At 40.2% G+C, this 12,980-nt stretch overlaps 1 protein-coding gene across 2 annotated transcripts in view; it reads left to right on the forward strand.

Moving 5' to 3' along the window:
* LOC115127963 (uncharacterized) overlaps nucleotides 1-12,336 on the forward strand; it is a 58,537-nt gene extending 46,201 nt beyond the window's left edge. Inside the window, exons 21-25 of one of the 2 annotated variants that reach the window (XM_065012299.1) lie at nucleotides 544-668; nucleotides 2,514-2,659; nucleotides 7,559-7,661; nucleotides 8,251-8,393; nucleotides 9,164-9,512. In XM_065012299.1, the coding sequence (XP_064868371.1) occupies nucleotides 544-668; nucleotides 2,514-2,659; nucleotides 7,559-7,661; nucleotides 8,251-8,393; nucleotides 9,164-9,212 (566 nt within the window). In that variant the 3' untranslated portion in view covers nucleotides 9,213-9,512. The other variant, XM_065012298.1, reaches the window with a different exon arrangement.
* The last annotated feature ends 644 nt before the right edge of the window (nucleotides 12,337-12,980 follow it).

The raw sequence follows: 12,980 nt of genomic DNA on the forward strand, positions 1-12,980 counted from the left end.
GAACAACAAACTATAGTCTGCGTGGGCTTGCCGACCAAGGCGTCAAGACGGAGCTGGTCCTGGACCGGGTTACGGTTGCTATCCCCTGGGGACACATGCATACAAATGCATACTCTCACAAATGCACACATTAAATCAGGCCATTTAGCTAGGCCTAGGACCCCTAGATGTAGCAAGTGTAGCGGAATCAGTAGGCTAGACAGTGGCTTTCGTAACAGAAGGGACACATTCAACTTCTTATGGATCCAGGTAGAGTCATTGATCCACGAAGTAAACAGCAATATCTTCAGCAACAACTAAGAAGGTGAAGCGTGAGGCTAAATGTCTCTGTTGTTTTGGTATTGCAGCTATCATTTTGTCGCAACATGAAGCACACACACGCCCATGTACTGATATGTTTACATGACTGTCAAATGGTCAAATCCCTGTTAGCATGTTCCCACAAACAATTAACCATCCCATCCAGATGACCAGTTGTTATTTTAATCATTTTGTATAATATTGTGTAAAACATTTAACCCCTGTGATTCCATACCTATTCAGCGTTTTGGAAGATTCTCATGCAAGGCCCTCCTGATACACCTTATGAGAATGGAGCCTTTGAGCTGTACTGTCAGTTTGGAGCTGACTACCCCGTCAAACCTCCACTTGTGCGCTTTGTCACACCTGTATCCTTCTACACAATGAATACATGAAGACAGTGTCTTTGATATTTAGTGACTGCTTACAGCTGTTGGAATATGTTTATTAGTATTGCCTATAACTTCTAGATTATCAAAGGTAGTGGCATTTATGTGAAACTCCTGAAAACAGCTTGAAAACATTTACAACACTTACCCTTGAGCAGAACTACAAATATTTACATGCAAGTGCAAGAGGATAAGTTGAGGCATGCTAAAGAGTGGTTAGGGTAAGGTTAAATTGAGGCATGGTAGCGAGTGATTAAGGTTAGAAAACAAAAACACACCTGGATTTGAAATGCCGCCACTCTCGTCAGATTAGACTAAATTGTAATGTACCACAAATACAGTGCAATCGGAAAGTATTCAGATCTCTTGACTTTTTCCACATTTTGTTATGTTACAGCTGTTTAAAAATGTTTAAACTTAAATATCACATTTACATAATTATTCAGACCCTTTACTCAGTACTTTGATGAAGCACATTTGGCAGCGATGACAGCCTCAAGTCTTCTTGGGTATGACACTACAAGCTTGGCACACCTGTATTTGAGGAGTTTCTCCCATTCTTCTCTGCAGGTCATCTCAAGCTCTGTCAGGTTGGATGGGGAGCGTCACTGCACAGCTATTTTCAGGTCTCTCCAGAGATGTTTGATTGGGTTCAAAACCGGACATTCAGAGACTTTTTCCAAATCCGCCCCTGCGTTGTCTTGGCTGTGTGCTTAGGGCCACCCTAGTCGGAGGCCCAAAGCGCTCTGGTACAGGTTTTCATCAAGGATCTCTCTGTACTTTGCTCCGTTCATCTTTCCCTCGATCCTGACTAGTCTCCCAATCCCTGCCTCTGAAAAACATCCCCACAGCATGATGTTGCCACCACCATGCTTCACCGTAGGGATGGTATTGGCCAGGTTTCCTCCAGATGTGACACTTGGCATTCAGGCCAAAGAGTTCAATCTTGGTTTCATCAGACCAGAAAATCTTTTTTCTCATAGTCTGAGAGTCCTTCAGGTTCCTTTTGGCAAACTCCAAGTGGGCTGTCATGTGCCTTTTACTGAGGGTGGCTTCCATCTGGCAACTCTACCACAAAGGCCTGATTGGTGGAGTGTTGCAGACATGGTTGTCCTTCTGGAAGGTTTTCCCATCTCCAAAGAGGAACTCTGGAGCTCTGTCAGAGTGATCATCGGGTTCTTGGCCACCTCACTGACCAAGGCCCTTCCCCCCCGATTGCTCAGTTTGGCTGGGCAGCCAGCTCTAGGAAGAGTTTTGGTGGTTCCAAACTTCTTCCATTTGAGAATGATGGAGGCCACTGCATTCTTGGGGACCTTCCCCAGATCTGTGCCTCAACACAATCCTGTCTCGGAGCTCTACGGACAATTCCTTTGACCTCATGGCTTGGTTTTTGTTCTAACATGCACTGTCAACTGTGGGACCTTATATAGACAGGTGTGTGCCTTTCCAAATCATGTCCAATCAATTGAATTTATCACAAGTGGACTCCAATCAAGTTGTAGAAACATCTCAAGGATGATAAATGGAAACAGGATGCACCTGAGCTCAATTTTGAGTCTCATAGCAAAGGGTCTGAATTCTTATAAAAAAACAATTTTAAAACCTGTTTTCGCTTTGTCATTATGGGGTATTGTGTGTAGATTGATGAGGACATTTTTGATTTAATCAATTATAATAACGTTGTAACGTACTAAAATGTGGAAAAAGTCAAGGGGTCTGAATACTTTTCGAATGCACTGTATATCACTATTTTTAAGTTCCTGGTGTGAATTTTTTTAATGCTTTCATATGAAGTGTTATATAAAATCCTTAATGTGGACGAAGGTGTACCACTGCAACATAAACAGTGTGGGTCGTATCTGCCACAACATATTTGACCGCAGCTACAACGCTCACATAACCATGAGAGAGATCTTGGATGCTGTATATGGACTGCTCATCGTCCCTGAACCTGATGATCCACTGGACAGGTTGGCTTGCAACAATTAGTTTTTATACTCTTTACAAGAGTAGTTCTAACTTTTTTGATGTGATTTTCAAGTCCATTTGAGTTTCTAAATGGTATACTCTGGCTCTGTACTTCAGCATTTTGGATTTGAGATCAAATGTTTCATATGAGACGACAGTATAGAATGTCCCTTTTTATTTAAGGGTATATTCATACATATCTGTTTTACCATTTAGAAATGAAAGCATGAATGAATCGTGAATAATGAGATGCAGAAATATCAAATCAAATGTTATTAGTCACATGCGCCGAATACAACAGGTGTAGTAGACCTTCTAGTGAAATGCTTACTTACTAGCCCCTAACCAACAATGCAGTTTTTAAAAATTATATAGAATAGAAATTACAATTTAAAAAAAATACAGATAAGAAATAAAAGTAACAAGTAATTAAAGAGAAGCAGTAAAATAACAATAGCGAGACTATATACAAGGAGGTACTGGTTAGTTGAGGTAATATGTACATGTAGGTAGAGTTATTAAAGTGACTATGCATAGATGATAACAACAGAGAGTAGCGGGGTTGTAAAAGGGGGCGGGGGAAATGCAATTAGTCTGGGTAGCCATTTGATTAGGTGTTCAGGAGTCTTATGGCTTGGGGGTAGAAGCTGTTTAGAAGCCTCTTGAAGTCCAGGTTCCAGTTGCAGAGAGAGGTGTTTAGTCTCAGGGTCCTTAGCTTATTGATGAGCTTTGAGGGTACTATGGTGTTGAACGCTGAGCTGTAGTCAATGAATAGCATTCTCACATAGGTGTTCCTTTTGTCCAGGTGGGAAAGGGCAGTGGTAGTGCAATAGAGATTGCATCATCTGTGGATCTGTTGGGGTGGTATGCAAATTGTACTGGGTCTAGGGTTTCTGGGATAATGGTGTTAATGTGAGCCATGACCAGCCTTTCGCAGACGTGAGTGCTACGGGTAGGTAGTCGTTTAGGCAGGTTACCTTAGTGTTCTTGGGCACAGGTACTATGGTGGTGGTCTGCATGTTGGTATTGCAGACTCGGACAGGGAGAGGTTGAAAATGTCAGTGAAGACACTTGTCCGGTTGGTCAGCACATGCTCGTAATCTGTCAGGCCCTGCGGCCTTGTGAATGTCGACCTGTTTAAAGGTCTTACTCACATCGGCTGTGAAGAGCGTGATCACACAGTCTTCCAGAAGAGCTGGTGCTCTCATGCATATTTCAGTGTTATTTGCCTCGAAAGCGAGAATAGCAGTAGTTTAGCTCGTCTGGTAGGTTCGTGTCACTGGGCAGCTCTCGGCTGTGCTTCCCTTTGTAATCTGTAATAGTTTGCAAGCCCTGCCACATCTGACGAGTGTCAGAGCCGGTGTAGTACAATTCGATCTTAGTCCTGTGTTGACACTTTGCCTGTTTGATGGTTCATCAGAGGTCATAGCGGGATTTGTTATAAGCTTCCGGGTTAGAGTCCCGCTCCTTCAAAGCGGCAGCTCTAGCCTTTAGCTCATATATATATATATAGAAGTGTATATATATAGAAATATAGAAGTGTTCAGAAACATACTGTATTCTATTCTTATTTACAATAAAAGTAACTCCAAAATGAGACAATACATGAATTACCATTCAGTTCCTATTGAGCACAGCATAATCTGAAAATAACAAATCAAAACAAACTGCAAATGCGTCCAACAAGTTTGTAGTCACACCCACATGAAAAAATGATATGGTCTAAATACTGTAGTATTGCTATATTTATATGCTATAGTATTTATTCACTGTAGTGTTTTTGCAGACATGACTGTAGTAGACTATAGAATTTACAGTAGTGTTTTTGCAGACTTTACTGTAGTTTTCACCATAGTGTTTTGCGGACATTACTGTAGTATTTACTGTAGTGTTTTTGCGAACATGACTAGTATATTGTAGTAACACCTGCTGACTAGGGTTAGCTAAAATGACGACTACGCCAGTTACTGTTTAATGAGCGGAACACCTCAACCAGAACATAAGATTACAGGTCACCGTTCTGAGCGATGCAACGGGCCAGACAACACCTTAGCAAAAACATACAAGTTTTATTACAATTGTAACATCTAAACATTAGAGGTTCTAGGCCCATTAAAGGGACACAGTACAGAGGCAGATATAAAGAACAAGCAACGTTTATTAAAGCTTGGAGGATTAGGTTTGCTTGTTTGATGCAGATAAATAACACGAGTACACCAAAATGACTTCTTAGATCTGTTACTTCCACTAGATAGCTGACAAAGTTCACAAGATGGCCAAAAACAGTGACAAGCAATACTCTACTTATGATGGTAGAAAACAAACAACAGTTAACCACTGCAATTGCATAAACAATAGATATTTTAGAAATATAAATAACTTTACTTATTGGAGGGCGCTGCCAATAAACTGCCTGGACCTCAAACCAGCAAAGCCACTCCAAACATACCAACTGAAAACAAAATGACATTATTGCAGTGACTTTACTTATTGGAGGGCGCTGCCAATAAACTGCCTGGACCTCAAACCAGCAAAGCCACTCCAAACATACCAACTGAAAACAAAATGACATTATTGCAGTGACTTTACTTAATGGACATCTTGAATATTGTCACATATGAATAAACTCACTGATGGTCTAACTCAACACATAACATTTAGAACAATCGACCACGCACCAAACATTTCAAGACAGCATGGTCACAAAATGTTTGCTCACAGAATTAAACCAACAGAAACACCACCCTACCACGTATACACACAAAGGACCATCTAGGTACAAAGCTCTCACCTGAACATGACCAAGTGATGCTTTTATACATTTCCTGCATGTCCTCCTCTATTAAGGCTGCCCCAGGAAACACTGACCAAAACACAGAACAAATATTTGTTCATAGCCTGTCACACAATATTCTTCAGTTAGAAGATCGTCTGAGTAGAGCCACTCTTTGGTTATGTATTGTTGATTTATTCTGATAAAGCCTAAAGGAACTGCCAGTTGTTTAAAATATATATTTTTACGGAATTCCCTGCTCGTAGTCTCTTTTAGAATCCAAGAGTGAAACTTACACACTTGTCTCTAACATGTAGGCTCAGCATCCCCGAACAAATACTAGACTTTTGACAACTTTTTATACACTATAAGTGAATTTGTCCAAATACTTATGACACCTTCAAATGGGGTGACTAGATACAGTGGGGCAAAAAAGTATTTAATCAGTCACCAGTTGTGCAAGTTCTCCCACTTAAAAAGATGAGAGGCCTGTAATTTTCATCATAGGTACACTTCAACTATGACAGACAAAATGAGAAAAAAAATCCAGAAAATCACATTGTAGGATTTTTAATGAATTTATTTGCAAATTATGGTGGAAAATAAGTATTTGGTCAATAACAAAAGTTTATCTCAATACTTTGTTATATACCCTTTGTTGGCAATGACAGAGGTGAAGACTTACAGAAAACATTTGACAAGGTTTTCACACATTGTTGCTGGTATTTTGGCCTATTCCTCCATGCAGATCTCCTCTAGAGCAGTGATGTTTTGGGGCTGTTGCTGGGCAACACGGACTTTCAACTCCCTCCAAAGATTTTCTATGGGGTTGAGATCTGGAGACTGGCTAGGCCACTCCAGGACCTTGAAATGCTTCTTACGAAGCCACTCCTTCATTGCCCGGGCGGTGTGTTTGGGATCATTGTCATGCTGAAAGACCCAGCCACGTTTCATCTTCAATGCCCTTGCTGATGGAAGGAGGTTTTCACTCAAAATCTCATGATACATGGCCCCATTCATTCTTTCCTTTACACGGATCAGTCGTCCTGGTCCCTTTGCAGAAAAACAGCCCCAAAGCATGATATTTCCACCCCCATGCTTCACAGTAGGTATGGTGTTCTTTGGATGCAACTCAGCATTCTTTGTCCTCCAAACACGACGATTTGAGTTTTTACCAAAAAGTTATATTTTGGTTTCATCTGACCATATGACATTCTCCCAATCTTCTTCTGGATCATCCAAATGCTCTCTAGCAAACTTCAGACAGGCCTGGACATGTACTGGCTTAAGCAGGGGGACACGTCTGGCACTGCAGGATTTGAGTCCCTGGCGGCGTAGTGTGTTACTTATGGTAGGCTTTGTTACTTTGGTCCCAGCTTTCTGCAGGTCATTCACTAGGTCCCCCCGTGTGGTTCTGGAATTTTTGCTCACCGTTCTCGTGATCATTTTGACACCACAGGGTGAGATCTTGCTTGGAGCCCCAGATCGAGGGAGATTATCAATGGTCTTGTATGTCTTCCATTTCCTAATAATTGCTCCCACAGTTGATTTCTTCAAAACAAGCTGCTTTGGAGTGTGACTGTTTGAGGTTGTGACAGGTGTCTTTTATACTGATAACAAGTTCAAACAGGTGCCATTAATACAGGTAACGAGTGGAGGACAGAGGAGCCTCTTAAAGAAGAAGTTACAGGTCTGTGAGAGCCAGAAATCTTGCTTGTTTGTAGGTGACCAAATACTTATTTTCCACCATAATTTGCAAATAAATTCATTAAAAATCCTACAATGTGATTTTCTGGATTTTTTTTCTCATTTTGTCTGTCATAGTTGAAGTGTACCTATGATGAAAATTACAGGCCTCTCTCGTCTTTTAAGTGAGAGAACTTGCACAATTGGTGGCTGACTAAATACTTTTTTGCCCCACTGTACATAAATTGCATTCATTTCAAAATGGTAAAACAGAATAAAACAAATTAAACATTTGATCTGAAATGTAAATGCTGGAGTATAGAGCCAAATTAAAAAATGTAGCTTCACTGTGCAAATAAATACGGAGGGGAGTGTAATTATATTGAATATGTTGAATTCATGCCTACATTAATATTATTTGAATAAAAATGTCTTGTAAAAGTATTTTGGCAGAGGAATACCTGACCAGCAGAGAAAAGTATGAAGAAGAGGCCAAGAAGAACACAGAGGAAGTTGCAGGCCAATCAATGGATGACATGGAGAAGGTGAATGCACTTATTTATTTGTCTTTAAAGGACTGGGGCAGTCCCACTCCTTTTTGGTGTATATTGAGCAGATAGGACAGTGGAGAGAAGACAGTATATGAAGGAGAGAGGTGTGAGTCAGAAGGGCACTGGATCAGTTTTGAACCCATGGCGACTCTGGTATACTGTATGTGTATAGTTTTTTAAGGCTATATATTTTTTCATATGATATGCTCTGTTTATTTTGAACCACATTAAGAACCACATCATTGAGACTACATTTCTGGTGAAGAAAACAAAAATATTCAAGAATATGCTAGGGGTGGCCAGTGTGGTATTTCATTGACACATTGGTGCATATGGACTTCAAATTTTAAAAGTAGAATCAATTTGATCAAAGTGGTGGTGAATTAAATGGCAGTGTTTTATTTAATTTCAATACTGCATTTCTCAAATCAGTTGTCAATTAATCAATTCATTATTCTATGTAATTGCTTTCATTTAATTATAATTTTTGTAACCATCCCTCATGGAATTTACTTGTGCAGGTTTGTCACATTCTATATTTGTCAATTCAGGTTTAGATAATCATTTCTTTCTTAATTTACAGAAATTGGTGGGTGAAGAGTTGACTGAGAAGTTTATTCCTCCACATCTGATTTGTCCACTAACCCAAAAGATGTTTGTTGATCCAGTAATAACCAAATATGGAACAATCTATGAGCGAAAAGCGATTGATAATCATATAAAAATGTAAGTTTGTTACAGCTGGATTATGAATATAGATTTGTATTGTGAATTAGATATGAATCTCGAAGCAGTTTCCTTATTATCTGTCTGGTTAGTCAGGGTGTTATGATACACTATCCACATCATAATGATTGACTTGACCATACTCAAAGGGTTATTCAGTGTCTTAGATAATTTTTCCATACACACAGAATTATAATTTCTCTCAGATTTTGTGCAGAAATTTGTTTTCATCAATGTTAGTGAGCATTTCTCATTTGCTAAGACAATCCATCCACCTGATAGGTGTGGCATATCAAGAAGCTGATTAAACAGCATGAGTATTACACAGGTGCACCTTGTGCTGGGGACAATAAAAGGCCACTCTCAAATGTGCAGTTTTGTCACACAACACAATGCCACAGATGACTCAAGTTTTGAGGGAGCGTGCAATCGGCATGCTGACTGCAAAAATGTCCACCAGAGCTGTTGCCAGAGAAATTAATGTTAATTTCTCTGCCATAAGCCGCCTCCAATGTTGTTTTAGAGAATTTGGCAGTATGTCCAATCGGCCTCACAACCACAGACCACATGTATGGTGTTGTGTGGGCTGCTGATGTTAAAGTTGTGACATAGTACCCCATGGTGGGGTTATGGTATAGGCAAGCATAAGCTATGGACAACGAACACAATTGCATTTTATCAATGGCAATTTGAATGCACAGAGACAATGTGACGAGATCCTGAGGCCCATTGTTGTGCCATTCAACCAATGCCATCACCTCATGTTTCAGTATGATAATGGACGGACTAATGTCGCAAGGATCTGTACACAATTCCTGAAGCTGAAAATGTCCAACTTCTTCCATGGTCTGCATACTCACCAGACATGTCACCCATTGAGCATGTTTGGGATGCTCTGGATCAACATGTATAACAGCGTGTTCCCTGTTGATGCCAATATCCAGCAACTTCGCAGAGTCATTGAAGAGGAGTGGGACAACATTCCACTGGCCACAATCAACAGCCTGATCAACTCTATGCGAAGGAGATGTGTCATGCTTATATTTTTGTTCAGCATTGCATCATCAGTAATTCTCTAAATTTAAGTTTGAATTAAAATTATTCACACACTTTTCCCCTTTTACAGGTACAGGATTGCGACTGATCCAAAAACAAAAAAATTCCTTAGAAGAACTGACTGCAAGCCACACCCAGACATGAAGAAAATGGCAAAGGACTATCGCGAACAGCAGATTCAGGAAAATAGTGATTAAAACACAATATGATAGCCAAATGTGTGTTCAAATAATGTTAATGATGGCGATGGAAGTGGTACCCATTGAGTTATTGAAGTATGATAAAATGTAAATGTTATTCATTGATTTCTGTACTGACATTTTCTAGAGGGCTTTTATTTTCTGAGGGGTTGTAGTATCTACACACTTTATGTGTAGCTAAGATGTATATCAGTGGTCATTTCCTGTTACTCTGTTATCAATCAGTATAATTTCTTTATGTACATTTTTTTTTCACAGTTTCCCAGGAGATTCCCAATATCTTGATAGAGCGATGTGGGTTACTTTTAAATGCTGTTAAGGAAATTCAATGTGTGAGATTAGTCGAAGGCCCACAATGAGGGTGGTGCAGCGGCTCTCAACCTTTTTTGGTTACTGAACCCCAATCACATTGTGCTCTGCCAAGTGCAGTGCTCTGCCAAACCCCCCCCCCCCCCCAGAGATGCTTTTTTTTCTGCCACTTGATGGCGCTGTGTGGCAACTATATCACTTCATGGCCATTTACCAGAGTTCTCTGTTAACACGTGAGACAATCAGTTGTGGGAAAAGTACCCAATTGTTATGCTTGAGTTAAAGTATAGATACCTTAATAGAAAGTTACTCAAGTAAAAGTCACCAATAAAATACTACTTGAGTAGAAGTCTAACCATATTTGGTTTAAAATATACTTAAGTATCTAAAAGTAAATGTAATTGCTAAAATACACTTAAGTATCAAAAGTAAAAGTATAAATCATTTCAAATTCCATATATTAAGCAAAGCAGTCCGCACCATTTTCTTCTTTTTAAAGTGTACTGATAGCCAGGGGCACACTCAGACATTATTTACAAAAGATGCAGTGAGTCCGCCAGACCATAGGCGGTAGTGTTCTCTTGATAAGTGTGTGAATTTCACAATTTCCTGTCCTGCTAAGCATTCAAAATGTAAATAGTACTTTGGGTTGTCAGGGAAAATGTATGTATGGAGTAAAAAGTACAATATTTTCTTTAGGAATGTAGTGAATGAAAAGTTGTCAAATATCAATAGTAAAGTACAGATACCACAAAAAAACTACTTAAAAGTATTACTTTAAAGTATTTTTAGTACTAGTAATCAATCACTCCTTGTTGTGGAGAAGTGTAAATAAAACTATAATGCAACTGAAGAGATCATTATAGAAATTACAAGTTCTTATCTTTGGTGTTATCTTTGGTGAAAGGATAGGCCTATATACATTTTATCACGGTCAGTTTTACATTTGTGTGTGTGTTCCTAATCTTAGACATGTGTTGGGGCCCGTGCACATGCTCTCACAACAATTTTATGAGGTGTTGAAAAACAGTTCACACCAGGATGGGTTCATTTAGAATTCACAATGATGAAAGCTCTACTGGATGAAGACATTCAATGATATACTGTTAATGAAGACATTTAATGAAATACTGTTAATGAAGACATTCAATGATATACTGTTAATGAAGACATTCAATGATATACTGTTAATGAAGACATTCAATGATATACTGTTAATGAAGACATTAAATTATATACTGTTAAGGAAGACATGAAGTCATATACTGTTAAGACATGAAGTGATATACTCTGAGTAAAGGTGATTTAGTGGGAGACCTTAAAGTGGGAGAAGGCTCTCTGAATGATCATAGGAAAGCATCACATTTTGGGGACAGTTCCACCACCTATCCAGATCTAACTCTGAATGTTTTATGTTTCTGAGGAGAAGAGCAGTAGAACCTTGGCTATAGATGAGAGGTCAAACACCAGGTGGTGTTTCTCTGGTAAAGACCAAGTATTTGATGTGTGGCGTATCAGTGTGTGTGTGGTCAGTAATGGAGAGACTGAATGACCGTTACAGTCTGGTGGTGGTCACGATTGATAACAGCTGCTGCTGTGGCTGTGCCACCCAGAAACACTGTCTGAACAGCCACTATATACTTCTATACCTTATACTTAAATGCAGAAGACACATTTCAGTTGAATACATTGTTGGACAACTGACTAGGTTTCCCCCTTTCCCCTATATACCCTATACCCAGGGATAGATTTGGGATTGTGTTTTATGTGTGCCTATTATTTAGAGGTTTTCCTGTGATGATTCTATCAACATGGTTATATTAACCACTCAGTGTACACATGGCTACCCTGAGAGGACAGTAGGTCTAACATACTAAACATACTAAACAGAAACTAATTTAGCTAGGCACATATACTTGTATTACTAAAAAGGAACTGCCCACTGGAACTGGGGTTTCTCCACTAAACTCGACTCAACACAGAGCCAATGTTACAGTCTGTCAGATCCTGATAACAGACGTCAATGAGCTTGGGATCAACTGAAATGAAGCTGTTGCATGGAGTACAGAGTCTGCAGGACCGTGTGAATGACTTCTCTTTCCTCCACGGATCCTTTTCATTCTCCATGCGTCATGGTTAGGTGCGCACACATCCAAACTACTCGTTTTTCCATTGCTTTCAATGAACATAAAGTGTAAATCAACAGTCATTAAACTTCTCAAAGGGCAGTAACGATGAGGTCATGCATGTTCGCTAGTGAGCCCTAATTGTTTTGACCCGTCCTTGGCTCTGGGTTTGTTCATGAGGGGATGCAATGGAAAAGGTTTAAAAACATTGTGCAATAAAAAACAAAAATTAAAGTTCTTTATTGGAAGAGTCCTGGTAGTATCTCCTTGTTTCATTCCATTTTCAGCCTAATGACCATGACTGTGATTATGAGTGGGAGAATCTTGGCAGCGAAGCGGTGGTGGTGGAGTAGCCCCTTGGCCTCCTGTCCTTAACCAGTAGAAAGAGATAGAGGGGAGTGCTGGGTAAGCTGTTGCCGTGTAAACACAGGCCCAGAAAAGGCAGTGGAATGTCTCAGTGGTGGGAGCTGGAGGAAGGTTCAGGGAGAGGCCAAGGCAGGTGGTATACATCAGCAACGAGCTGACGTCTCCCCACTAACTTATCCAAACAAGAGACAGGCGCTAGCGATGCTGGGGAAGGGAAAGAGGAGGAGCGGGGGACAGATAGACAAGGGCCAGTATCAGGGGGAGTCATTCTTCTTCCTGGCTCAGCTCTGCTTTGCTCTGGTCTGTCCTCTATCCCAGAGGGAAAAAACAAGCGTTAGTGCATGAGACGGGACTGCTGCCATTTCTATAGCCCTTGATCCCGAGGCCTCCAGTCCTCCACTGATCTTGAGAACTCACGCAACAAATCACTGACGGGCAGATCAGAGCTGGTTTACATTGCAGGAGAACACTGAAGATACACATAGACCGAGGGAGAAGAACGTGCCATCCCCCACTGGGCACAGACGTCA

This window comes from Oncorhynchus nerka, linkage group LG27, assembly GCF_034236695.1.
Source record: "Oncorhynchus nerka isolate Pitt River linkage group LG27, Oner_Uvic_2.0, whole genome shotgun sequence".
In the NCBI taxonomy this organism is placed as follows: Eukaryota; Metazoa; Chordata; class Actinopteri; order Salmoniformes; family Salmonidae; genus Oncorhynchus; species Oncorhynchus nerka.